Raw genomic sequence first — 27668 nt, forward strand, 5'->3', positions numbered from 1 at the left:
AAGAAAAAAGAAAACCTTCAGCACTCCACCACCCCAAGCCCGGAGCTGAGGGAAGCATTCTGACCTGCAAGGCCGACTGGAGGCTGGCTGGGCTCTGGCTGAGGACACATCTGGAGAGTGCAAGTTAAGTACCAGCTTGGATCTTTGTGCACCCAGCTTCTTTTTGCCCTTTTAGATAATAAGCATCATATTCTGTGTCTCTGCAAACAAGTTCTTCTAGTCATTGGTTTGGAGACAAAGGTATTTTAGGGTGAGGACTACAGAGAGAAGGTAACTCCTGAGAAGGAGTAAGATGAAAAGGAGAGAAGGGTCTTTTTAATGACCAGGTAGCGAGGGCCCTGTGTTTGTGAGGGAGTGTGTATTTGAGAGGCTTTGGCTCCTGTCCACGTGTCCCTCCTCTAGAATCAGCGAGGGGAGGGGCTATTGAAAAGGGGGAAAAAAAGAAACCTGAGCTCTCTGGAGGAAATTCAAAGGAACCCAGAGAAATGAACTTCATCCTGCAAGGCTGAACTAGAGCAGGGAGAGAGGTGAGGGAGAGAGGTGAGGCGAGGCGTGGAGGCCACACTGCCAGGGCACCCGCAGCAGGTAGCCAGGAGAGGCACTCTTTTGGGGCTGCTTGAAAAAGTTTGGTTTGTGAACAAAACAGTTTCCCCGGTGACTGTGAATCCACTGCTGTGGATTGTGGTACCCAGAGATTGACTTCTGGATCTGTCTGGATCTTTGTAAAGAGCTGGGTGAAGTATGATGTGCTTACAGATCCTGAGAGTAAGCCTGCTGGTTCTGGCTGGGTGGGCACTCAGCACTGCCAGCTCTGAGCCGGGCTGGACACACAAGAGATCCCTGGCTCAGAGGGGACACCTCAGTGAGATGCTGTCAGAGGGAGAACGCTGTTGGCTGGGGACCAGGATTCGAAGACCCAGAGCTTCTCCCCAGCATCACCTCTTCGGGGTCTACCCCAGCAGGCCTGGCAGCTCCTTGAGGCCCTACCCTATGGGGGACCAGGGCACCCACCATGCAGGACGCAGCAAACCAGCTGCTGAGGGAATGGCTGTGAGCAGTATTCCCCCAGACCGGACTGCACATGCAGCAGTGAGGACTGGGGCTGAGCAGCTGGCAGCCCTGTGGGTAGGGGATGGTCCTATTGGACAATGGGAGCTGCTGGGAGATGATGACACTTATCTTGACGATCGAGGATCCAAGGTGTCTCTAGGTGAGGCTGGGACTTGGGAAGGTTCAGCCACGGCTGCCACCATCATCACCACCTTCGCACGCCAGAAGGAGCCCAGACCAGAGACTCGAAGGAAGGGTCTGGCCAAGCCCAGGCGCCGCCGCCAGGTGGTGAAGGGGCTGGCAGAGGGTATTCGGGGAGACCTGGATGTCACTCCCCAGCATTTCAGACCTTGGCCTAAGCGTCCCCTTAGGCACGGGGTCAGAACCAGTTCTTCAGAGGACAGCGTTCAGAATGGCAGAGGGAATCCCTACTGGGAAGCAGAGACCTCGAACCCCCACGGAGGAGGACTGCCTGTCTTGTACTTCTCAGGGAGGCGGGAGAGGCTGCTGCTGCGCCCAGAAGTCCTGGCTGAGGTTCCCCGGGAGGCGTTCACAGTGGAAGCCTGGGTGAAGCCGGAGGGAGGGCAGAGCAGCCCCACCATCATCGCAGGTAACGGCCCCTCCTGGGATCCCTGGGCTCCTTGGGGTGCGGCTGGCCTCATGTTGGATGGGGTCAGACCTAAGGGTGCAGAGGGGAAGGGGACAGAGCAGGAAAGCCAGGAAGGGCCAGCCAGGAAGAGGAGGGTAGAGCCTTTCTTCCCCAGCACAGCAGGACTCCAGACCTCCTCTGTAGTAATGGCTCTAACCACAAGAGCATCTGTCCCTGGTATTGATCTGCAGGTCTATACACGGTGCTGGCACTTAGGAGACCTCTGGCCCCCTCTCCTACTTCTTAAAGGGGACGACCTCTGGTTCTTTGTCCCTGGGGACAAAGTGTCCCCCTCCACCTCCCATAGTCCAGTGCGAGATACCCAGGCAACTTTAAAGCCCCATGAGGATTCAGGGGCCTGGGCATTGAGTCACGGCCAGGGAGCAAGGTAGCCAGGGCACAGACACTGGGTCTGGACTGGGTCTTCCTTTTCTTTGAGAAGTCCTGCAACTTTGCAGGTAGCTAGTACCTGGCTGGGTCCTGGGGTCCCCTAATAGTCATGTGTGAGCCTAGGGACATGAGGGTCCACTGGAAAAGGTGGGCACAAGCCAGGACCCTGTTTTCTAGCCCTGGTTATTGTGAGAGGGACCTAAAAAAATGCACCTTGAATAATTCTATAGTTTTCGTTAGAAGCAACATTGGGAACATTACCCATGTTTATTTTCCATTATACCCAGGTCTTTTTTTTCCCCACGGAAAGTCACTCAGAAGAACAAGGGAAATATTGGGATTAGGAATAGCTATTTACCGTGCCTTATTGGTAGGGGGACAAGTTTCAAGCAAGGGATGGGGGGGGATGAGATCTGCTACTCTATCATTTGGCATCATCCCTTTGCATCGTCCAGAACAGAACCTCACACAAGGCTAGGCACATGTAGAGCCATTTACATCTTATTAATTTGGATCATTCACAGCACCCGTGGATATTTCCACTCCTATTACATGGACAGGGAAACCAAAGCCATGTGAAGCATGCCAGAGGCAGGCTGGGAATGGAGCTTCTCAGCCCCAGTGCTTGACAGCTGTCCAGATTAAAGACTTCTCAGGTTGCTGGATGCCTGCAAATAAGTTTCAGACTAGAGGAAGAAATCTGGAAGGAGGGAGCCTCTTTCAATGGGGTGTTGCTGGAACATCCCTGCCGGACTCACTGTTTCCCCCTCTTTGGCTGTGATTTCTCCGTTGGAAGCTGGGATTCCCAGACTCTAGAGTTGTGTGGTTTTGCTTTATTTTATTTTGGGGTAGGAGAGAGTGTGAGGGGAGGGGAGAAAGAAGGGGCTGGGCTGTAAATAGGTGGGGGGAGAGAGGGGGGTTAAGGAAATCCTTATTCTGGGGCCAAATGGAAGAAATAACGAGATGATTATCTGACCAGAGTTGGCAGTGCCACCGTTTTTCCCAGATGACATCTTCGTTCTGCCTGATCTGGTTTCCTGGTACCCATCTGCCAGGGAAGCTGTGTGCTTGTCTTCTACACTGAGACCCGCGACTCTGCTGGTATCCCTCCTCTCGCGATAGCAACATGGGGACCTGGAATCAGTTCCCTGGCTGTGAGGGATTAGAGAAGGATCCAGCAGGAATATAGGAGGGAAGCTCTTAGAAATAATTGCTTTGGATTGTTAAAACCCAAACCTGGGGAGACAGACTTTTGATGGTGGATACCTGACCCCTGTCCTGACCCTTCTGTGTCCTTCCTTCTCATGATCTGCACAGAGGAGAGCATTATCCTGATTTGATTCCGATTATAGCATTCCTTGTCACCCCTCCCCCAGCCACCCCCTGTCCATCTCCTTCCTTTTCTCACCTGTCCATCATCACCAGTGGCCCCCCACCTTGCCACAGCACACACACACAGATCCTTCTCCACTGTGCCATCTGAACTTTTTTAACCTCCCTAAGCATGTAAAATTAGGCAGGAAATCTTTTGCAGACAGTCTAGCTTCTGGGGTTTCTTTCTCTTCAAATCATAGTGGCCCCTGTGGTGTACTGGTATTTCCCCGGAAGTCCACACCAGGAAAGTCAAGGAGAGGGAATACCCAAGTCTATCTCCCCTTCAACTTCCAACCTATGTCTTCCTTCAGGCTTGTGCACATCAGAAAAAATTAAAGAAAACTTGGGTAAAAGTCTGGGAATGGTAAGGGCTGGGAAGGCCTTCATGCTTCAGGATTCTAGTAACCAGGCTCCTGAGGGTGTAGGTCCTTGCCTCCTCATTGTGCTTAGTTTCTTAGGCTTCACTGGGGGCTCCTGGTTGAGAACCATGCAGAGGTCAAAGGTTGTCCCTCTAATGCAGTGATTCTCAACCTGTGCGTCGCGACCCCTTTGGAGGTTGAACAACCCTGTCTCAGGGGTCGCCTAAGACCATCCTGCATATCAGATATTTACATTACAATTCATAACAGTAGCAACATTACAGTTATGAAGTAGCAACGAAAATAATTTTATGGTTGGGTCAGAACGTGAGGAACTGTATTTAAAGGGCCAGAAGGTTGAGAACCACTGCTCTAATGAATAGAGCTCTCTGATTTGCACTCATTCCCTCCCATCAACAGAGCAGCCCATCTTCCCTCTCTTACCCTAGCAATGGCTCGCTAGCGGGCCACTGCTTGTTCCTGGAATGATTGGCCTCCACTTACAGAGAATGGCTACTATTGAATCGGGTTCCTGGGAGCAAAATACCATTCAACCAATGATTTTCTGCTATTCCACTGATAGCCCAAGTGCTGCAAGACTTGGCTCCCACACTTTTCCAACAGCTCTCAAACCTTAAATTCTATAGACGTAACTTAGACCTAGTTTCCTCGTTCTCAACCTACCCACCTTGGGGCATTTTCTCTTCATCGAAGACCTCAAGCAATTCAGCCACAGCAGCCATTGTAGAGGGACCCCTGAGGTATGGGGCCTTGGGGCATACTTCCCACACGGGCACTAGGTGGCAGTGTTGCTTCATGCACATGAAAGTAGGCCAGCCTCTGGAAGCCACATAGTGTGGGGAGCCTGTCTGGCTTCCTGAAGGGCTGTCCCTGCCCTGGCCTTTGGACTGTATTTAATCTTCCCCTTCCAAAGTGTTGCTGGTAGGCATCCTTTAGGGTCAGCTTCATCCAAGTCTTTTTTTGCAGGGCCTATGAGAAGGGGCTAAAGTGACATTTGGGGGGGTTGTGACTAACTTTGCACTTATAGCAATGAGTAAAGTATATAAATGTCAAATTATTATGTTATACACCTGAAACTAATATAATATTTTATGTCAATATAATTAAAATGAGCTTTATATTCCAGAATGAAAATTAGAAGGAAAAAGAAAAAGGAAAAATATCAACTAGGGTTACCTACCTCCCCTCTCCCCAACTCCCACATTCTTCCAAAATAGGAAGTTGGAGTCCAGAATGGGTTGCAGAATACTGTTATTTAGGGCTGAGGACAACATAGGCCCCACTGACTATGTGCTGAGATTCTCTCTGCCTCTGAGAGGGGAATAATGGTGCTGGGATCCCAGCAAATTGACCTTGTGAAGTTGCCCATCTCCTATAGCTCGGAAGCAGGGCAGCAAGGTCTAGGCAAGAGCTGGGGCAGCTGCTTTGGTGGAGGGTCTGGCAGGTTAGGTGTTCTTGCCACCCAAGAGTATCCTGAGGTCAGGGTCAGGAGCCCATTTGGATGGGGCATTGGAACTCAGCAGTGAACATATGCCAAATTCTGCCTCGTCCTGCTGTGAAAACTTTAAGCTCCAGCACCTACCCCTGAAATCATCCGGTTCCTTTTCCTCCCCAACTTCCTTTCCTCTCCTTCAACCCCAACATACACAGAAGAAACCCTTTTAATAGGTTCCTGCTCACCTGTAATTGATTTCAAATGTTCCCTGAAGTGGCCCAGCTGAGGAGCCACCTGCACCTCCAGTCAGCAAGTCCCAGGCGAATTGGGGTCTGAGCCCGGGTTTCTTCACTCCACAAATATTTATGATTGCCTTGCCATGCAAAGCGCTGTGGGGAATACAAAGTTGTCTAAGAAACTGTCCCTGACTTGAAGATGAGTCCTCCTCCTCCGGGAATCCAAGTTTCAGAGTGTCTCCTGGTACAGAAATTGGGGTCAAGACAGCCCTGGAGTCGGATCTCATTGCTGACACTTCTCAGTGCCGGGATCTTTGGCATCCCATCGAACTTTTCAGAGTCCTGGTTTCCTCAAATCAAAATATGAGATAAGGTCTTGCAGAGAAGTTATGGTGTTTAAGTCAGCCATGTATGTAGAGTGCCTGACACTCGGCTCGAGCCTCGGTCTTTATTTATGATGTGGCATTTAGGACACAGGCCATCAGCACTAAGTAACCTTCGTATGTTTGGTTCTGGCCCACAGACCTATAACCTTTACTTAGGTGGGTTATCAATTTCATTTCCTTAGATGTTGGTTTGCTCATCTGTCAAATACGAATGCTTATAAGTAGGATTTTTAAACAAAATGGTCTCAAGATGATTGGGAACTCGGTAGAATCAGAGGCCTGCAAGAATTCTGTTGAGCCTGGGCAGTATTCATTCTAATAACCTGGACAGTGGTACTAAAGCTTCTGTAAGGTCACAAATGCATTGGGGAATCTGATGAAAGCTATGATCTATGCCCAGGAAAGTGTGCAGTTTCTTGCAGGTCACACAACTTTCAGAGTTCTCTGGATTTCCTGGTGGCTGGAGGCTGCTGACCTTGGGTTTAAAGCCCCTTGTTTAGGGCTTGTTGATAGCTTTTTCTGTTCTGAATGAACCTGAGCAATGAGGTTTCACAGGCTGTGGTAGCAACCACTCTTTCCAGTAAGGGCACTCTGTTCTGAGAGGAGGAGTTTTGTTCATGTGGAGGATGGAACTTCGCAGAAGACAGATTCAAAGAATTTCAAAGGAGGGCCACCTGAGCTACCCCTTTCCCCCTTTATCCAGCAGAACTCCATGGTAGCCACTGAGCCACATCCATGCCTTTCCCAGAGCTCCTCTGAAGATATGAGGGCCCACTAGTCAGCTGCCTCTTCAGACAGTGCAGCAATGATCAAAGTCAGTGTTTGCCCTGGACCCAGACATGCATCAAAGTCTTAGCAACCCTGCCATTGGAGTGGAAGAATCATGGTGTGAGAGGGCTGCTATCAGCCCTTTGTGCAGGTTCTATTTGCCCACCGTGACTAGGATGAGATCCCTGAGTTTGCTCGTGTGGATCAGACAAGGCAAATTAACTTTAGTGTACAGGAAACGTTTTTTATCCAGTGGCTGTTTGGCTCTCCAGAAGAGGCAATGTTTGGTTGTAGAAGTAAAACAGCTGTCCATGTGCCCTCTCCTTGAACAGTCCACGCCGCTGCCTTATGCATGCAGCCTTCCTGGATTCCCTGTGTGAAAGAGCTCTCCTGTGCTTCCCAGCATCCAGAGTCCATCAAATGATGTCTCTGGTGTGCACATTGCTTCCTGCCTTGTTAGTTCTACATGTGACTCATTTCTGTCTGTATGCATCTCATTTCTATCTGCTAAAGTGCCCTAGGAGCCATTGCATGTCTGATTCATGTTTGCCTCCAGAATACTTAGCACAGAGTTAGAGCCTTGGCTGTGTTTACAGAACAGATGAAGTAGAAACTTAGATGGCTGGATGTCCATTAGGAATGAGAAATCTTCTGACAATAGAGCTCTTTGTGGGGAACCGGGGCAGTGGGCCTTCAAATTCGGCTGTTGCCACCTGAGCAGGTGTCTCAGGGGCTTCTGAGGGGAAGTGCCAGGTGCAGGGCTCTACTCCCACCTTCAGTAGGGGTATCTCCTATTTCACCTGTTGCAGGTGAAGAAGAGTTTAGTTACTTTCAAAGTTGTAGTTACTTATACTATAGAGCAGAGGTTGGTAGACAATGGCCCCAGAGCCGCATCTGGACCAAAGCTGAAGGCTGTTTTTGTAAATGAAGTTTTGTTGGAACCCAGCCACACCCAAGTGTTATCTGTGGCTGCTTCCATGCTAAGTGGCTGGGTTGAGTAGTTGCAACAGAGACCGTATGGCCTGCAAAGCCTACATTATTTACTATCTAGCCCTGTTTGTCAGCTCATGCTCTGGAGCATTGCTTCTCAAACTTACATATGCATAGAGATCACCTGGGATTCTTAAATGTCGTGGCTGCCATGGGAATCCCCCTCATAGGGGATGCAATGAAATTCACAGGCCTCCAACGACGATGGGTGCTTTGCTGACCAAGGATGCAAGCACTGGGCTCGGAGGCCCCAGGTGCTTTGGGAAGGCAGGAATAAAGGCACACTAGTTCCCGAGAGAGAGTCGGAACTCCTCTGATAGCCTACCGTCTTGAGGACTCTCAGACCTTGTAGAACATTCCTCAGACTGCATGGCTTTCACTCAAACTTTCTTCCCTCTTTGCTTCTCAGGCTTACATCATGGACTGATGTCTCTCCCAGCCTTTCAGCCCCCCATAAGACAGTCTCTGAATCTCAGCTTTGGTGGTGCTCGGGCGGGCAGGATTTGGGGCCTGCTGTCTAACTCCCAAGTGTGGGATCTGGGACTCGGGGACTCATTTCCAAGTGACAGCACAGAGGGGTTTCCTCTGAGCATGACTGTGTGATTGTCCTACTCATCACACTCCAGCTTCAGTGCCTGGCACTGTGACTTCCCATTCTGTCCTTATCCCCAGCCTTCCCTTCCTGCCTCTCTCTGTGGGGCTGGAGTGCCATTCACTGTGCACTCCCCATCCTCCGGGCTCTCGTTACAGTTCTTGAGTGGAGCACAGGAGTGACAGGGGCAGGGCTGAAAACTCAGAATCACCTTTTACAGCCCCACTAGACCTACCTAGCTGCCTGTCCCCCTCAAGGCTTTATTCCCTCTCCCTCTGCCCCCTCCTTCCTGCTCTTGTTTATTGTTCTTCAGGGGCCGCCAATCTGAGTCATTCAGAATGTGCACAGGGAGGCCTGGCTCATGCTGGTTCCCTTCCTATTCTGTGACTTGGGGAGGCCAGATAAACAGGAAGAGGAGGCTGTACCTTAGTTGGGATTCTGAGCCCATATACCCTGAACATTGGTTGCCTTCAGTTCCTGATGTCATAAACAAGTCCATAATCCCATGTTTCTTCCCTTCAGTACATGGAATTAGGTTGCTCTGGGGGCCTGTCATGTCCCTTTCTGCTCACTTTATACAACTTATAATGCTAGCACCTTCCAGCAGCATAGTTCTATGTTAAGTTTGTGTCTGAAAAATAATAGCTCCCTTTGCTTCTCATGTTCACGACCTGCTCTTTGGACCTTTTCAAGAAGAGAACCTCCAGAAAAATGAAGCATGGTAGTCAAACAAAAACATCCCAGTCTCTTTATGAGTCAGAAGTGCGTGGACAAGAAGAGCAGTTCTGTCCAAATATGCAATATGGTCACTTGAACCTAGAGTCTCAGAACCTTTTGAAGTCAAAGCATTGCCATGACAACCAGTTGGGATAACAAGGCCAGTCATTATGGCTCATTTCTGAATTAGAAACCCAGTTTCCAATCTGAGGGGAAGTCACAGTGCTTAAAAGTTTATCAGCTAGTGAGTTGGCATTCAAGCAGAGACTCAGCATTTGATAACTTTTATACACATGATTGCTGTACATTCTGGGCCTGTTAGGGACAAAGTAAAGTTGTTTGGTTCTGTTTGCTCATCCATCCATCCATCCATCCATCCATTCATTCATCCAACATTTTTTGAGCTTCTATTAGGTGAAGTATCAGGCATTTAACTACATGTTGGAGAATCAGGAATGAGCGAGGCAGGGGCTGCAGCTGGACAGTGCTCATTGTCTACTGGACACCGACCTGGAGCTGATTACAGCCTAGCTATTGGGAAGGCTAGTGCTGCCTAGATGAGTTTGGGGATGCCTCAAGGCTAGGAAAAGATAGCTGGTGACCACAGAGAGAGAGGAGGCCTGGGAGGCAGCAGACTTGGGTAAAAGAGGACAGAGTTATTAGTGTCTGATGGTATGGGGACACCCACAAACCAGCAGTCCCGAGGTGGGCTCATTGGACATAGCAGTTAGGAAATTGCTGGTGACTTTAGAGAGAGCAGTTTCACTGAGAGTTTGAGGGTGTTGGGAGGGGTCTCCACATTCTAGCAAGTGGAGATATGAATGAGAGGTGAGGGAGTGAAGACGGAGTGGATCTAGTGTACTCTACACAGAAACTTGGCATGAGGAGAGCTGATAAACGTCAGAAGTAGACAGAGATTCAGAGAGGTTTTGCTTTCAGCTAAGAGATGCAAATTTAAAGGCCATGTAACAAGCACTAGTAATCTAAAGCAGAGAGAACATAAGCACACAGGAAAATAATGGAAGATGAAGTCAGTAATGTAAAGCATGCAAATGCAAGCTCATTTGTTCCAAGAAATTATTGAAGTCACTTGACAATCACTCTTGTAGTACTTACTCTGTGCCAGGTGTGACTGTGGTCACTTTAAAAATACTAACTCGAGGAGGGAGATGGAGAAGTTGAAGCACAGAGAGGAATAGGGCATTGCCCAAGGTCACACAGCTGGTTCGTGCAGTACCATGATTTGAACCTGAGGGCTCTGTCCCTAGAGTACATGCTCTTATCCAGGATGTGAAGCCGTCTCTGGATTTTAGGGCAGGAGCAGTAAGGAGTGAAGGGCCCCAACCTGTCTCAACTAAACCCTTGTTTCTCAATCCTACTTATCCTGTGTCCTTGACTGCAGCAAAGGGCTCCATCTATTCAGGCAAGGGCCCACATCGAGTATACCTAGGGAAGGTTGGTCTCGCCCATCTGAAGAGGAGGCCAGGCAGCCTTTGCTGCTTCTGTGCTTTCTGTGCTCTTTTCAGATTCTGCAGGTAGCACCAAGTTCTTTTGTTGGGGGAATGGAATTGTTTTAACATAAAATAGGTAGTACTTAGCTCAATTTATTTTTTAACCTACTCACTAATTCATTTCTTTAACAGATGTTTATTGAGCACAAAGTAAGTACTCAAGAACTATTTTTGAAATATACTCCAACTTTATGCAGAATAAAAATAAACACTAACCACAGCAGAGGTCTATTTTAGACATTGTTTGTGTCAGGGCACATTTATTATTTGAAATAGTTGCACAACAGAATATCCTTCTAATTTGGCCCATGGCACACATCCTGAGCAGGGAGGTAATCGTGGGCATGCTTCTCTCCCAGGTTGTGGCAGTCTGACTGGGCCCTTGGACAGAGTGCAGGGTGTCATTGGACACACCTTAGTTCGGACCAGCCATGGCAGAGGAGCAGGCCCAAGGAGGTGGCTCCACCCATTCCGGTTCTTTGCCCACAGCAAGGTCTGGGAATTAGGAAAGATGTGCCATGGAAGGCAACTGCCTGTCTACCTGGTCCTGGTGCTTCTGTTACCACTCCTCCTCTAGGACCTCTCCTCCCGGCCCTGCCTCCTACTCAATTGCAGCCTTCCTTGTCCTTAGCCCACCACTGTTGGTGGTTTCTACTTCCAGTTCCATTTCCTCAGCTCAGCAGTCAGAAGACTTTTGATTGCCCGCAGGCTTCTGGGGGCTTCTCTGGATCCAATCATCTATGTATCACCCCACACCCAGGTTGAGGCCTTAACTGGAGTGGGCATTTGGGTTGAATACATGGATGGAGAATAATCTAGCCCCTTTCTACACGTAGAACTTGATCGCTTCTGACTCCCCAGAATCAACAGCGTTCCTGAGTCAGGAAAGGCTTTTTCTCCTCTCCACCTGACCTACCCGCTACCAATTCCTGGCCTCTGTACAAGCAGTCTCCTCGCCTTAAGTTGTCTACCTCAGTCTCTTTATCCATCTAAATTTTTTTCTTAACGTAGTGGTTATGGATTCAGGATCTGGAGCCCTCTACTCCCTGTGCGGACCTGGCAAGTTGAAGTCCCCTCCTCAGTGAAGCTGGAATAAGGATCATTCTTGCCTGATAGAATTGTGACAATTAAATAAATTAATAAATGTCATGTGCTTAGAGCTATACCTGGTACGTGGTCCATGATATGTGTTCAGTCAATGTTAGATGCTGTTTTCATCCTTCCATGGGGATGTGGTGGCAGAAGAAGGACCCAATGACTTGCTCTCGAGTCACTGCCAGTCAAGCAGGCCAGGGCTGTCCTGTCCCTCCTCCCCAAGGCCTCCCCTGTCCCCAGCCCACACAAAATCTCTCTTTCATGAGCTCTTACGTGTGGATATGCTTGCATAGCTATGTGATATGATTGAGCATAGAATTATTGGTAGTGAAACCTCAATGCCCTGGATTCCAATGAACCAGTATCCTCAACTTACCATAGTGTTTTAGTCATTCCACTTTTTAGGAGTTAGGCACACATAATTACATGATGAATTCAAAAGAGGGATGTAGTAGAAACAAACCCTGCCCATTGAGATGTGAGTTCAGCTCAGTCCCTTCCACGTTTTGTGGCCACTGTTGCAGGATGTGGAACAGCAAGGAGCAGCAGAAGGACAAGAACCTTGGATTCCTTCAGGGTGAGTCTAGAGATCCCAGGCGCAAACTGTCAGAACAGCATGGCCTAGTGACAACCCGGCCCAGCCAGTTTCTCCTTCACAGATGGGACTGTGAGGCCCAGAGAGGGAATAGCACTTCCCAGACATCACATAGCAACAGGCTGGGATAACACCCCGTTTTCTTGGTTTCCAATTTGGTTTTATTTCAACACTTCCAGGTTGCCTTTGGTGAATTTACATCTCTTATTGGAAAGCAGCAGAAAACACTTTAGAAAGACTTTCAATAAGAAAAGGAAGCCTGGCCTCCGTTACTCAGTGGTTGAGCATCGACCTATGAACCTGGAGGCCACTGTTCGATTCCCGTTCAGGGTACATGCCCAGGTTTTGGGCTCCATCCTCAGTAGGCAGTCAGTCAATGATTCTCTCTCATCATTGATGTTTCTATCTCTCCCTCTCTGAAATCAATAAAAATATACTTAAAAAAAGAAAAGGAAAAAAATACGACTTTAGTTCTCATTTAATCGGAAACATCAATTAATCAGACCACCTATTTTCCTTGTTCTTTGACTTTCTCACTCAGAGATTAGTGTTAAGTGTCCTCTTTGAACACTGGACTCTGAAGACTCACCTGGGCTCAAGTTGAGAACGGATGCCTTGTATTCGCTTTGGTTTCTTCTCAGATTTTGGAACTGATGGAAAAAAGGGACTCTGAGCCTTTAGGTTCTGATTGGCAGAGTATTTAGGTTTGTGAGGTCCTTGGGTATCACTTGCTTCCTAGAAAGCAGTCAGGATCTCCTTGGGTTACTTGTGACCACATAGTAGAGGCCAAAATGTTCAGATATTGCTAAGTAAACACAGGCAGTGCATACTTAATGTGTGAATAGGAGACACATTGCACGAATCCGAACACTGTGAAAGTCATACAATATTTCACTTTAAGAAAACCTGATAGGCAAGCATCTGACCTTAGCTGAGTGACCAGTTGGGAGGTTGTTTTCACTGCGAGAGGATCTTGTTCACACTGCCTTTAAACATGATTCCAGCGATACCTCCACATCATGAAGTGTACAGTGGACACTATTTAAACATGTCTTGTTAGGGCAGCATTGATTCTGTGAACTGTACCTGGTCAAAGAAGTGCCAAAGAAAACTTCTGAGAGGGATCGCAAAATTATTTATTTGGCAGAGGAAAGGAAAAAACAGGAAATTGGTGTTGGTGTTGCTTAGCTAGAACTATACAAGCCAGTTCTCAGAGGGGACCTTGCTAGAGGTGAGTGAGGTTGTGGAGGAGGGTTTGGCATCCTGCTTTGGGTGTCTCCTGGGACCAGCCTGTGTCTTATCAAGGTTACAGAATTCAAAGTACTCCAGGCTCCCTAAAGTGTGGGGTTTCATACCGCTCTCTTAGCTGCTGCACAACCTACCTTCTGCATTTGGGGTTTATAGTCTTTCTGTTGTGTTGCTGGAATAAGGGCATGCTTTCCCATTTCTGTTAAGGATGGAGATCAAATGGATAGAGAAGCCTACAGGCAGCTCAGCTCAGTTCTAGCCCACACCTTTCACATTCCAGATGCTCCTTCTGTGAAACCATAGTCGTTTATTCATTGTGCCTTGATGGGTTGTTCATGGACTTCCATAGTTACAGGATCCACAAAGCTTGTTGAATGCTCAGGGAATTTCATACTGCTCTCTAAGGTTATTAAAAATGGTTGAAATGACATTTAAAAAAATCCACATGTTTAAAATTACCTTCCTTCCTTCCCTCCCTCCCTCCCTTCTCTTCTTCCCTCTCTTTTCTTCCTTCCTCCCTTCCTCTCTTTTCCTCCTTCTCTGCCTCTTCCCTTTCTTCCTCCATCCCTCCCTGGAATGGATCACAAAGTACAACTCTAAGGGAAATTGCCCAGGACTGGGGGGAGGAGGCAGAAGATTGATAACTGTTCTTGATTCTTAGATTCTTAGTAGGAAGAAGTGGAAAGCCAACATGTTCCTATAGGGGGTGCTGTGGTCAGTAGCTGTCTTGACAGTGGGGAGTGAATGGTGTAGGAGGGGTATGGGGAGGCAGTTGCTTTTCATTAGACAAGGGTTCTTCTTTGTTAGAGGAATGGAGTTTTTAGAGGATCATTGTCAATTGGGAGGATGCTCTTGGCAGCTCTAACAGCCTCTTGTGGATTTAATTCATTGGTGAATTACCGGGCCTATCATGCACAAGACATTGGCCTTGATACAGAGAGTCAGGGGAAGTGTAAGACTGGCTTACCTGTTCTCAAGGAGTTTATAATACACTTGAAGAGATAAGGTCTATATATGTTAAAATGATGATAGTATTAGCAATGAATAATAATATTGAGTGCTTATATGTGCTAAGCACTCTTTTTATTGTTTTACATGTGTGAATTAATTTAATCTTCTCCAAACCCTATAAATTAGGTACTATTGCCTCCATGTTATGGATGAGGAAAATAAGATATGGAGAATTAATTGCTCAATGTTGCTCAAGATTATAGAGTAATCAAATTTGGTTGACCTAATGGATCTTATTCCACAGCCCGCTCTATAAGCTAGGATAGTATGAACCACCGTTTTGATTCTCTGTTGGCTTCTGGGTTGGCTCTACTTGGCAATTTGTAGGTCTGGATCCCAGTCTTGGAGAGTCTGGGAACAAGGCGGGATTGTCCTGGCAGATCCTCCTGAGCCCCCTGAAGGCATTGTCCAGGCTCTCTAAGGTATGCTAGCATTCCAGGTGGGCTGTGCAGGTTGTTCTTTTCTGACCCTTGTGGATTACTTTCTCAGGCCATGGGTGACCAATGCCTCAAGCCATGTTGCTTTTTGCTGCAGCGATCAAGAAAGCTTCCTTAGGAAGGAGGCTCCCGTTGCCCCGACTTATTCCAGGTCCGTGGCAATGCTGAGAACTCACCATTCTGAGTTTCCCTGCTCTTTCAGGCCCTCTCCCACCCCTACCACTCCACCTCAGTGCCTCTCAGCCTCAGCACAGTGGCCTTCGGAAAGCCATGGAAATCCCCATGCTGATTCCTGTCATCCTGGCGTGTGATGAGAGCATGACAAGGAAAGGCACGCACTGTGAGGAGAGGTTGAAAAATGTGCTGGGAAGATGTAAGTGAGGCATTCCCAGGAGCTTCGCCCCACTCTGTGCTCTAATTTGTAAAAGCTTGGGCTCCCAGATGAAAGGCTGAGCCTAATCCTGTCTTGAAGGAGAGTTATCTAGAACAGCTGAAAACACCTCCCTGACCTTCTTTGTTCACTCTCTCCCACTCTTCCTGCTGACACAGCCCTGCTCACCACCAGATCCTGGTCTTTGATGGATGGCCCAGCTCCTCCTCCTCGGTCCTTTTGTTCCCCTGCCTGGTGCTCTCTCTGGGGGGTGGAGTGTTGGGTAAGTAGTTCTGCAGAAGGCAGCAGACCCACGTGTGGTGTGAGGAGGCCATAGGCATAATATCCTGGGGAAAAGACCGTGCCTTGTAGCAGGTTGATTTATGCTCATGGCCTAACCTGGCCCTGTTTTTAGCTCATTTTTCTCCTAAAAACAAACTTGCACCACACAGCATGTTTTTTTAGTTACCAGAGCTGATGATACTGTGCGTGACTCCTCTGTTTTGTTGAAGAGAATTTCACCTTCCTGGGAGCTGATGGGCCTTCTTGGAGAAGCAGGACTCTCACTCCCAATGTGAATGCTTCCAGAGGATTAGAGAGCTCAGCCCGTGGACTCTCCTGGATGTGAGGCTCCACGGCTGTGTCTGTTTCAAGGGCAGCATTTCTGTCTTGACCATGGCTTTCCCTTCTGCTACCTCAGCCTGTTGTTAAACAGTCTCTTCTGTGAGACACTGCCATGGGTGGGTGTTCCCTCCAGAATGGCGCTTTGCCCAAGGAAAGCCCTCAGCAAGTTTTGCCACGTGTGCTCTAGTCCAAGTGTGTGGGATCCAGAAGGAAGCAGCTTATTATGTGACAGATGGGAAAAGCACATCTTACATCGAGGAAAGTCCAAGCACCTGCAGCTGCACAGTGAAGAGAATGCTTGCTCCCGCTGCATCATCCCTGTAGACCAGATGCAATTGCAGGGTTATTGGGGTTCCCATAAGACCAGGGGGAGATGCTCCTCTGGGAGTCATTTTGATGTCAGGAGCAGAGTGGGTGCAATGCAGGAGCTAGAACCAATTCCTTCCTTGAATGTGTGCAAAATTCACAGCTGCCTAAGGCAGGCTCTTGTCACCAAGAAACTCTAGTCGCTTGGCCAAACAGAAATAGCAGCTGCACTGTGAGGCTCAGCAAGCTACAAAGTCCACTTTGACAAGGGTGGTCAAGGAAGGCTTCAAGGGCAAGGTGAAACTTCAGCTAACCTTTGAAGGTCATACATGGATGGGGAGGTATTTTAGACAAAGGGAGCACTATGATACCTTTTACAGGGCTGAGACTGTACTTGGGGTGTTGCTGTCAGGAAGTGATGTGTTGACCACAGAGCAGGGTTTTAATTGGGGAGGAGGTCATCTCCCTGAATCTTTCATAGCATTGGGCCTACATAGCCTCTCAGACAGGGACATTTTTTGTTTTTTTTCTATTTATTTCATAACTCTGAAATAAGTTCACATAATGTTCCTGAGACATGGATACTCCTCTGCTTTAAAGAAGAAAGAGTACAAGGTGGCTCTTTCCCCCCCTTTTGTTATTTCCATAAAATTATAATGCCAAGGACAGGTTGCTTCCTGACAGTTCTCAGAAGATTCTTTTCTCTCTCTCACTTTATATTGACTTACATAACTGCTGGAGTGAACACATTTTTCTCCTCATTATGATGCCAGGAGCACTGCTGAAACTGAATTCCCTCTATGGGGCCTTGTGGCCAGGGGACTCCATTCTGTCACAACCAATTGACAGAAGATTCCAGTTGGGAGGAGGGAAGGTGTCTGGTGGAGAAGGAGTGAGCAATCAGAGCAGTTGGATTGGATCTGTTGAGAGGTGGGTGGGAGCAGCTCTTGTCTGGACCATTTCACTTCCCTTTTTATTACATCCTCCTCTAACATGAAGTCCTACTCTGCTAGTTACAATCCCAGTAAGAAAACAATAACTGGAGATGGAAGCCACTGGCTTGGAAGGGTTTTCAGTTGAGTACTCCTCACTTTAGCTTCCCTCCCACCTTCGGCCATGGCCCTAGCTTTGGGATAAGAGGCTCCCCCTTCCCCTTAGGGTCCTGGAATTGATTACCGAGTGTATGTGTCACAGGAAACCCTCCAGGACCACCCAGAAATTTTATCCACTCCTCAGGTGGCAGCCTGTCCATTTAGGTGCTGGCCAGCATGGACATATTTGCTGCTGTGCTAGCCAGTCTGTTATCTCCAAACCATTTCCAGGTGTGGATGTTAGCTATACACTATTTCCAAAGTCAGATCCCAGTCACCTTCAATTTGGTTAATGCCACAGTCAGCAGCCCTTACTGTTCTTGCTCCAAAACAACTACTAACAAGGTATGTTTTGGTATTTGAGGTATTTTTGTGGAGTGGAAAGAGCACACCTAATTTTGATCCCCGTTTCTGGCCCTTCGCAGATGAAAGACTGTGGATAAATTGCTTCACGTATGTGATCCTCAGTGCTTTGGATTGAGGATATACTATTCAGCTGATACATTCGTGGGAGGATTTCATAGGGAGACACCTATCCAGCATAGAAGACATTTAATAAAAAGTGGTTTAAGTCTCTTCATTTCTTCTTTGCATGAGCAGCCTACCTCGTGAGTGCAAAGAAAGAACCCACGAAATAGAAACAAGCAGGGTCTCTCTTCCCCAGGGGCCATATTGAAATATTTCCCCATCAAACAGTTTGTAACACTCTAGCTATCATGTTTACCATTAATAGGATTTTTCATAATCACGCAGGGAGACTGTAGCCCAATTTGAGAGAAGGTTTTTCTCCTTGAGGGACATAAACTCTATTAATTCCAAATGCTGGCAATTCATAATAGTAGAGGACTGCATCCAAATGACTTTTCCCAAAGACCCACATGAGTCCTCTGTAAAACTAAACCGGGTCTGCAACTATGAGTATTGGAGTTGAGCTCAGGAATAAAATGAACAAGATATTCTTCCTCCATTTATATTCCTTTCTCTCCAAACTTAGATTATATACAAGAGAAGGTGTTACAACAATTTTAAATTTAGTAAACATCAATACATAATGGAAGCCAGTTTCAAGCAAGAGGGAAAAAAATGACTCTTGAAGTTTTAATATGACATGGTCCAAATGTTTGGCTTTGGTACCACTACCATTTTTCCAGTTACATCATTTGATCTTATTTTTTTCTAACCCATGGGCTATCACAGTTCAGTTTGGTGTTGAGTGATTTCATAAATCATATTGATGATCTGGTCCCTCTGTTCCACCCAAGAATGTGGCTCACATGTATATCCAAAGTGATAAAATCTCAATGTTGCATAAGCTGACTTTGACCACATACAGTGTGTTGGCGTAGGCTGCACTGGTTTTGTCAGCTTTACTCTGCTAGACTGAAAAGGAGAAGTCTCCTCAAGGTGGGCGTTTGGTACTTTTTCTTTTGAATCAAAGGCTATATTGCTCCTGCTTGATGGAGTTAAGAGAGCAGGACTAGGGACCCTGCTGACAGTGTGTGGATGAGCATGTAGGCTGCTCTGTGGTCCCAGTTTGCAGATGAAGGATGCTGACAGGCAAGTCTTGGAGGAACAGGTTTTTGTTCTCAGGCATAGTTGGTCACTGGGCACTTAGGAAGACATTTGAAGGCTCAAAATCCACTTTTTAAAAAAGACTTTATTTGCCCTAACCGGTTTGGCTCAGTGGATAGAGCGTCGGCCTGTGGACTGAAAGGTCCCAGGTTCAATTCCGGTCAAGGGCATGTACCTTGGTTGCGGGCACATCCCCAGTAGGAGGTGTGCAGGAGGCAGCTGATCAATGTTTCTCTTTCATCGATGTTTTTAACTCTCTATCCCTCTCCCTTCCTCTCTATAAAAAATCAATAAAATATATATATTTTTTAAAAAGATTTTATTTTACAGCAGCTTTAGCTATACACTAAAATTGAGAGGAAGATACAGAAAGTTTTAGATACTCCCTGCCCCCACACATGCATAGCCTCCTACCCCCCAATCAAGATCACTCACCAGAATGGTAATTTATTTTTAAACCAAGATTGAACATACATTGACACATCATAATCATCCAAAGTTCATAGTTTACTTGAGGGCCCACACTTGTTGTACGTTCTGTGTGTTTGGACAAAAGTATGATGACATATATCCATTATTACAATATCATACAGATTATTTTCACTGCTCTAAAAATGCTGTGCTCTGCCTGTTCATTTCTCTCCCAAACCCTTGGCAATCACTGCTCTTTTTAATGTCTTCATACTTTTGCCTTTTCCAGAATTCTAATTAGTTGGAATTATATAGTATGTAGTCTTCTCAGATTGGTTTCTTTCATTTAATGATGTGCATTGATGTTTCTTCCATGTCTTTTCGTGGCTTGATAGCTCATTTTTTTTTTTTTTTTTTTTTTTTTAGCACTGAATAATAGTCCATTGGCTGGATGTACCACAGCTAATTTATTCATTCACTTAAGGACATCTTGGTTACTTTCAGGATTTGGCAATTGTGGATAAGCTGCTGCAAACGTGTGCAGGTTATTGCAAAGACAGAGTTTTCAACTCCTTTGGGTAAATACTAAGGAGTGTGATTGCTGGATCATATAGTAAGAGTATGTTTAGTTTTAAAATAAACTACCAAACTGTCTTCGAAAGTGGCTGAACCATTTTGCATTCCCACCTGCAGTGAAAGAGAGTTCCTGTGTTCCACGTCCTCACCAGCATTTGGTGGTGTTAGTGTTCTGGCTTTTGGCCATTCTCATGGGTGTGTAGTAGTATCTCCTTGTTTTAACTTGTATTTCCCTGATGACATATGATGAGGAGCATCTTTTTATAAACCGATTTGCCATCTGTATATCTTTGGTGAAGTATCTGTTATAGCCTTTGGCCCATTTAAAATTTTTTTTTTTGTATTCTTACTGTTAAGTTTTAAGAGTTTTCTACGTATATTTTGGATAACAGTCCTCTATCAGATGTATCTTTTACAAGTATTTTCTCCCAGTCTGTGCCTTATCTTCTAGTACTCTTGATATTGTCTTTAGCATTGTTTTTAATTTTAATGAAGTCCAGCTTGTAGGTGATTTCTTTTATGGGTTGTGTCTTGGTGTTGTATCTAAACAGGAATCACCACATCCAAGGTCATCTAGGTTTTCTCCTATGTTGTCTTCTAGCAGTTTTGTAGTTTTTCATTTCACATTTAAGTCAATGATCCATTTCGATTTAATGTTGGTGAAAGATACAAGATCTGTGTCTAGATTAATTCTTTTTTTTTTTTTTTGTCATGTGAATATACAGTTGTTCCAGCACCATTTGTTGAAGAGACTGCCTTTGCCCTTTCATATTGCTTTTACTCCTGGTCCAAGATCAGTTGACTGTATTTATGAGGGTCTATTTCTGGGCTCTCTATTCTGTTTCATTGATCCATGTGTCGATTTTTTCACTGGTACTACACTGTCTTGATTACTGTAGCTTTGTAGGAAGTCTTGAAGTCACATTTATCTCTTTTAAATTATACATAATCTGAATTTAAATTATACATAAACTTTCCTGGGCTCAGAATCACAACACCTTGGTTCTCTCTGCACCCAGCCTGACGCCAGACCTCAGAGGTCCTCAAACTTTTTTTTTTTTTAAATATATTTTATTGATTTTTTACAGAGAGGAAGAGAGAGAGATAGAGAGTTAGAAACATCGATGAGAGAGAAACATCGATCAGCTGCCTCCTGCACATCCCCCACTGGGGATATGCCCGCAACCCAGGTACACGCCCTTGACCGGAATCGAACCCGGGACCTCTCAGTCTGCAGGCTGACGCTCTATCCACTGAGCCAAACCGGTTTCGGCCTCAAACTTTTTAAACAGGGCCAGTTCACTGTCCCTCAGACATTCCACACATGCTCACTGCGGGCCCGGGACGAGTCGGCTGCTAAGCAGGACAGGCAGCAGCGGCAAAAACACTTGGCAGGCCGGATAAATGTTTCGGCGGGCCGTAGTTTGAGGACCCCTGTCTCAGAGCCTTGGTATCTTCATCTATATAATGATGCTGGTGATGATAATCTTGCCTAGCTCAGCGAAGCAGCCCTGTGTCCTTTAATAGTCAGAGGGAGAAGGAGACAGTGGCCTCCTGCATCTGCTTTCCTTGCTAGTCTTGATAGCGGTGCGATTGGCTCAGATTGGCTCACCAGGGCCAATGATGCACGTCTTCCAAACCCCATGTTTAGTGACATAATATTGGTAACTGAAATTGACCATTGGGGGAATATTTATACTATAGAAATTGGCAAATGCTGCAAATCAGGACTAGTTGTTTTTTCTTCTTCAGAGGACCAGTTATTAAATATAAAAATCAGTGAAACACGTTTTATATCTAACTTGATGTTCCCTTTGATATCTCATTCTCAAAGGCCTTTTAAGCATCATAGTTAATTTTTGTCAATCACTTATTGTCAGGAACTAGGCGGAGATCTTCCACATGTGTTTCTTTATTTAATTCTCACAGCAACCTTTTGAGGAGTCTGTGATCTCAGCTTATGTTTGAAGGATGCTGAATAGCAGACCAGTGATGGACAAATTTTATTTTACAGGTACAGTTTGCAAGTGAGTAAACTGAGACTCAGAAAGATGATACAGTTTTTCTGAGGTCACCTGGCATGTAAGTGGTAGACTAGGGATCGGAGATTGTGGCTGAGTCCTGTTTGTAACCACCACGCACTATGTTCTTCTCACCATAGAAAACTTTCCTGGCCTCAGAATCATGACACCTTGGTTCTCTCTGCACCCAGCGTGACACCAGACCTCTCAGAGCCTTGGCGTTATCTTCATTTATATCATGATGCTGGTGATGATAATCTTGCCTAGCTCACAGGATAGCTTCACTGCTTAAATGATAGTTCATACAAGATTGCTTTGGAAAGCTCAAATGGGAGATATCATTACATGCTGAGAAGTGAAGGGAAAAATATTTATAAAAAGAACACCATGTGTCCCAGTTTAGAAGAGTCAGCTGAAGTGGGCATTTCATATAAATGCAGGTTCTAAGGAATTGTAGAGTGAATGTTTCTGGGTAAACTGGCAGAACCTTTGATCTGGGATTATCTAAACGTATCTCTTGGAATCCTTTGAGTTTAGGTCTTTCTAACCTTCCCAGATAGTCTGACAGGTAATCAAGGTAGCCCTAGTCTAATGGGTAGATTTTGGAGTGGATTTCTTCTAGGAATAAAATTATTAACAGGATGGATAAGTGCCTGCAAGTTGACAGTTATGTAACTTTAGGGAGAGTTTCTCCTGCATTATGTCTATATTTTAATAAAGAGGTTCATAACCACTTTTACTTGTAACAGTCAGCATATTTTATTGTAGTTATTTATTAACCCCTAGAGTGCCGGGGGGCACGATCGCGCTCCTCCTGTCTTTCGCCAAAAGTGCCAGGAGCGCTATCAAAGCTTTGAAATGGTGTCCAGTTCTAAGTCTGCTTTTATTAGTGATGATGACATTGCTAAATATGTCAATGCAGTAAAGGTTTCCTTAAATTTTTGAATATGTAACCTCATTTACTTGCGATTCATAATTTTTTTCCTACACTGCTGTAAAATCAGCAAAAATGCCTTGGCAATTTTAGCATAGTTCCTAGGATATTGGTTGGCACTCAAAAGGTTAAGCTTCATATTCTACCTATACTGAACTCTCCATGATCTCAAACAAACATTCAATCAAATCTCTGGCTCCAAGAACTGAGGTCGGCAGCTGGTATTGCTTCATGACTATCTACTGAACAAGTGCAGGGGTCCTTTTGTGGTGTTCATTTACTTCTTGTGCCACAGTTGTCCATCTGCAAAGTTCCTGAGTTGTCTTAATTGCAGTTGGACCCAGTGCTCAGGGCAAGGCCAACAACCATGGGATGTTTCCTGCGACAGTTACTTTGCATACTCTCAGGATGCCAGAGGTATTTGACAGCAATAGAAAAACCTCCATGTATTACATAAATTATATAGTCCAACCCCCTTAATATGTTATGCAAGACCTACCTTGACCTGTATTGCCCCAGGTACCTTTATTCCTACTGTCCCTCCTGTGTGGAATATCTTCTGTAATTCTTTTGCCTGGCCAACTCTTAGGTACTCCTCAAGAGTGTGTTTGGATCTTATCCCCACAGGAAACCCTCTCTGATCTGTGGGTTGAGATCTGTGGGTTTTCATGCATCTATGTGTCCCTTGATCGGAGTTCTGATGTTATATTGAAGTAATCTTCTGTGTTTCTCACTTCCCCTTGAGAGACTTCTCATGAGCAAAGACCACCTTTTCTTTCAAAGCTGAGAAAAGTGTCTATGTCTGGCCGTTCGGTAAATGTGTGATGAACTGAAATTAGTAATTCCAGGAGGAGCGTGACAGTGAGATGAAATGTGGACCCTCTGTGATTTAGTAGAGTGATAGCCCTTTAGTAGAGGGACCAAGCATGATTCTCTTCCCACCAGTGAGGGGTGGAGCTCGGAACTTTCAGGTTATAGATTTAATGTTGGGGCTAAACCTGTTTGTCTGAGGGAGAAGAGAATCAAACGATTCTCCATTCATATCCTCCAGATTAGAGAACTGGAGTTATGTATTAGAAGAGATTGCTGGGTTCATGACCAAAGATGAAAACATTTAAGGCCTCCAAACTGCCTTCATGTATCTGAACTTCCTACTCTTTCCTGCTGCCAGGTTATCTACAGGTATTCCTTTGTTTATGCAGTTGAACTTAATTGCCTTGTGCCTACATTGAGCAAGACGGTAAGGTAGTCTGTGGTGAGGATCTTCATCTATCCAGGCAAGTTCTGCTCTGTAGTATGGTGGGCACCATTGGTTCTAGAACAGTCATTCTTATTATTGACTTAAGTTTTCAGGCAAGGACCATGGAGCAATTCTATTTTTTCCTACTTTGGGGAGCAACTGCTCTTTGCAGGTGGGTATCCTTGCCCTTAGACACTAGAGGGAATAGCAGGCTGGGAATGACATCTGGGATGTTACAGTCTTCTCTGATATGACTCCCTTATCCACCAACTCCTTGTTTTCTTGAGGAAAATCATCATTTCAATATTCAGTAGAAAAAATGACTTTTTGAGGGGGTAGGAGATTACTGACTTTTGTAAAAACTGTGACTGTCCTCATGGCTTTGAGGAAAAGGAAGGGGACAAGGATCAGGGAGAGAAGGCATGGACTCAAAGTCAGCATAAGGAACATCTGTGACGAAGTTCTAGAGATGGTTGTCTCTTGCATTAGACATCCCCTTTCCAACTTCTGATTTGGTTGTTTTAAAATACCAAAATGAGTTAAATGTGATGGAATCTGAAATCAGATTCCTTTTAGGGACAGAGGTTACCAGAACGGCTTGATATGGTATAATGTGCAGGCATCTCAGGTGGGCATCTGTATCACTTAATTTTTTCCCCATTAAAAACCTACATTCTTGGGTAGTGAGCACATAGTACAATATTCAGATCTTATAACATAGAAACTTTCACATGAAGCCTATATGTTCATGTTGACCAATGTCACCCCAATAAATTTAATTTAAAAAACCATACATTCTTGCTATTCACATGGGTTTTCTTCTCCCTTTCTCCATCCCCCTTTGTATCTGGTATTTCTCCCCTCGATTCTTCCTTCTTTCCCAGGTGTATTTGATAACTGCTCCCACACTGTCAGTGACAAGGGCTGGTCCCTGGGGATCCACTCAGGGAAGGACACAGGAAGGCGAGATGCTCGCTTCTTCTTTTCTCTTCGCACCGACCGCGTGAAGAAGGCCACCATTATGATTGGCCACAGTCGCTACCAACCAGGCACATGGACACACGTGGCAGCTACTTATGATGGACTGCGTATGGCCCTGTATGTGGATGGCACTCAGGTGGCTAGTAGTCTAGATCAGTCTGGTCCCCTGAACAGCCCCTTCATGGCATCATGCCGTTCTTTGCTTCTGGGGGGTGATAGCTCTGAGAATGGGCATTCTTTCCGTGGACACCTGGGCACACTGGTCCTCTGGTCAACGGCCCTTTCACAGATCCACCTCCAGCACAGTCCTCAGCATCCACTTGAGGTAGAAGAGTTGACCACCTTGATACTGACAGCCAGCTTTGAGCCTTTGGAACACCAATGGGCCCCATTTAGAGATGACAAGTACCCACGGCTTGAGGTTCTCCAGGGCTATGAACCAGAGCCGGAGATTATGTCACCTTTGCAGCCCCCACTTTGTGGACAGACAGCATGTGACAATGTAGAACTGATCTCCCACTACAATGGGCACTGGCCTCTTCGGGGAGAGAAGGTGATCCGCTACCAGGTGGTGAACATCTGCGACGATGAGGGGCTGAACCCCACGGTGACTGATGAGCAGATCAGCCGGCAGCACAAGGTGCTCAATGAAGCCTTTGGCCGCTACAACATCACCTGGCAGCTGAGCGTCTACCAGGTCCACAACTCCACCCTGCGCCACCGTGCTGTGCTCATCAACTGTGAGCCCAGCAAGATCGGCAACGACCACTGTGACCCAGAATGTGAGCACCCACTCACGGGGTATGATGGGGGTGACTGCCGCCTACAGGGCCGGTGCTACTCCTGGAACCGCAGGGATGGGCTCTGCCACGTGGAGTGCAACAACATGCTGAATGACTTTGATGACGGGGACTGCTGTGACCCGGAGGTGGCCGACGTACAGAAGACCTGCTTCGATCCTGACTCACCCAAGAGGTAAGGGACCAGGGCTTGGGGAGTCCTGTTTGCAGTGTACATTTCTAGCATCATTTTATCCTTTTTACTTCTGGAGACAAAAGAGGGTTCACACAGTCCCCAAATAAAACATGCATCCACCCACCAGACACAATTGTGCTTTCATAAAGTACTGGGTATTGTGTTAATTAATTAGGGGCACAGAGATGACTTGGACCAGGGACAGCCCTCAGAGGACTCACTGTCCAGGGAGCAGTCAGCTGTGTACGTGCTATGAAGTGGGCCTGAGGCAACTGAACAACATAGTCTATGAAGGGGAATAACAGGATCTGATTTACCTTTTACAAAGGATCCTTCTGGATGCAGTGTGGAGAACATGGGAAAGCCAGGGGACCTTCACGAAAAGCAGACAAAGGGAGACAGAAGCCATTTAGCACCTGTTAGACATGATCACAGGTTTGATCCTGACTCACCCAAGAGGTAAGGGACCAGGGACTGTATTGTGTTCACAAAGCAGGTGAACTCGATCCTGTTATTCCCCTTCACAGACTATGTTGTTCAGTTGCCTCAGGCCCACTTCATAGCACGTACACAGCTGACTGCTCCCTAGACAGTGAGTCCTCTGAGGGCTGTCCCTGGTCCAAGTCATCTCTGTGCCTCTAATTACTTAACTCTTCTGTAATCAGCAAAGTTACCCAAACCCTCGAAGAGGCCTCTTATCCTTGGTCTTTGCTGCAGGCTGAGCAGTTCACCTGCTTTGTGAACACAATACATTCTACACCTAACCCCAAGTCTCCTTTAGGACTAGAAGCTTCCTATTTTGCCCCATTAAATTCCATTCTCCACACAGCATCCAGAAGTAAAAGGTGAATCAGATCCTGTTATTCCCCTTTTTACATTCCCCCTTGCCCCCAACTGTACCTTGAATAGAATGCAGACTCCCTGCCTGGCTCACAGGTAGCTGCAGGTAGCCCCAGCCTACCCTCCAGCTTCCTCCCTCAGCATCTGCCCCACCAACACTGCACAGCCTGCTTGACCTCTCCTGTCTTGATGTTCTTGCCTCAGGGCTTTGCCTGAGCTGTCCTTGGAATCCTCTTTTCCTTTATGTCCCATTGGTGGGTTTTCTCTTGTCATTCCAACATCTCCTTAAATGTTACTTCCTGGAGCAGCCTTTCCTGATCCTCCAATTTAAGTCAGCTGATCAGTCACTATTACATCAACTAATTTTAATTCTCTTTATTACACTTATCACTTCTGATGTTTTTCTTGTGCATTCATTTATTTGTCTTTCTTCAACTCCATGAAATCAGGGCCCTTATTAACCAGGTTGTGCCCAGTGCCTAGAACAGTAGCTGACACCTGGTTGTTTATGTCATGTTGTAATGAATGAATGGATCTGATGTGTCTTTCCTTGTGAAACAGAAGCAAATAAGAGGATTTCCATTTGATGGTCCATGCAAGGCCTGGGGAGAGTTAGAGGAAAACAATAAAGGAGAGAGTTGGGTGGTAAACTTGGTAATCTGTGCATGTGGGCAAGGCTTCCCCATTGTGACTGGTACCTCTGTACAAATTTTAAAAAGGCTCACACGTGATCTGTAGAGTTGGTGGGAGGTGGGAGGATTGTAAATCAGCTCCCACCGGATACCTGGATGGCTGCCTTTGGGTTTGTTGGTCACAATTTGTATAGTCATTCGTGGTGTCGCTGTATGTGGGCAGTCAGTTAA

The 27668-nt window shown here is 46.2% G+C and overlaps 1 protein-coding gene across 1 annotated transcript in view; it reads left to right on the forward strand.

Annotated features, from left to right (window-relative positions):
- Positions 1-741: 741 nt before the first annotated feature.
- Positions 742-27668, forward strand: part of PAPPA2 (pappalysin 2) — a gene marked incomplete at both ends in the record, with an annotated part of 219983 nt that continues 193056 nt past the window's right edge. Inside the window, 2 exons of the mRNA XM_081113216.1 lie at positions 742-1660; positions 24894-25965. Of these exons, the coding sequence (XP_080969342.1) occupies positions 742-1660; positions 24894-25965 (1991 nt within the window). The remainder of the gene's footprint in view (positions 1661-24893; positions 25966-27668) is intronic.

This window comes from Myotis nattereri, assembly GCF_964212035.1.
Source record: "Myotis nattereri genome assembly, chromosome: 18".
Taxonomy (NCBI): Eukaryota; Metazoa; Chordata; class Mammalia; order Chiroptera; family Vespertilionidae; genus Myotis; species Myotis nattereri.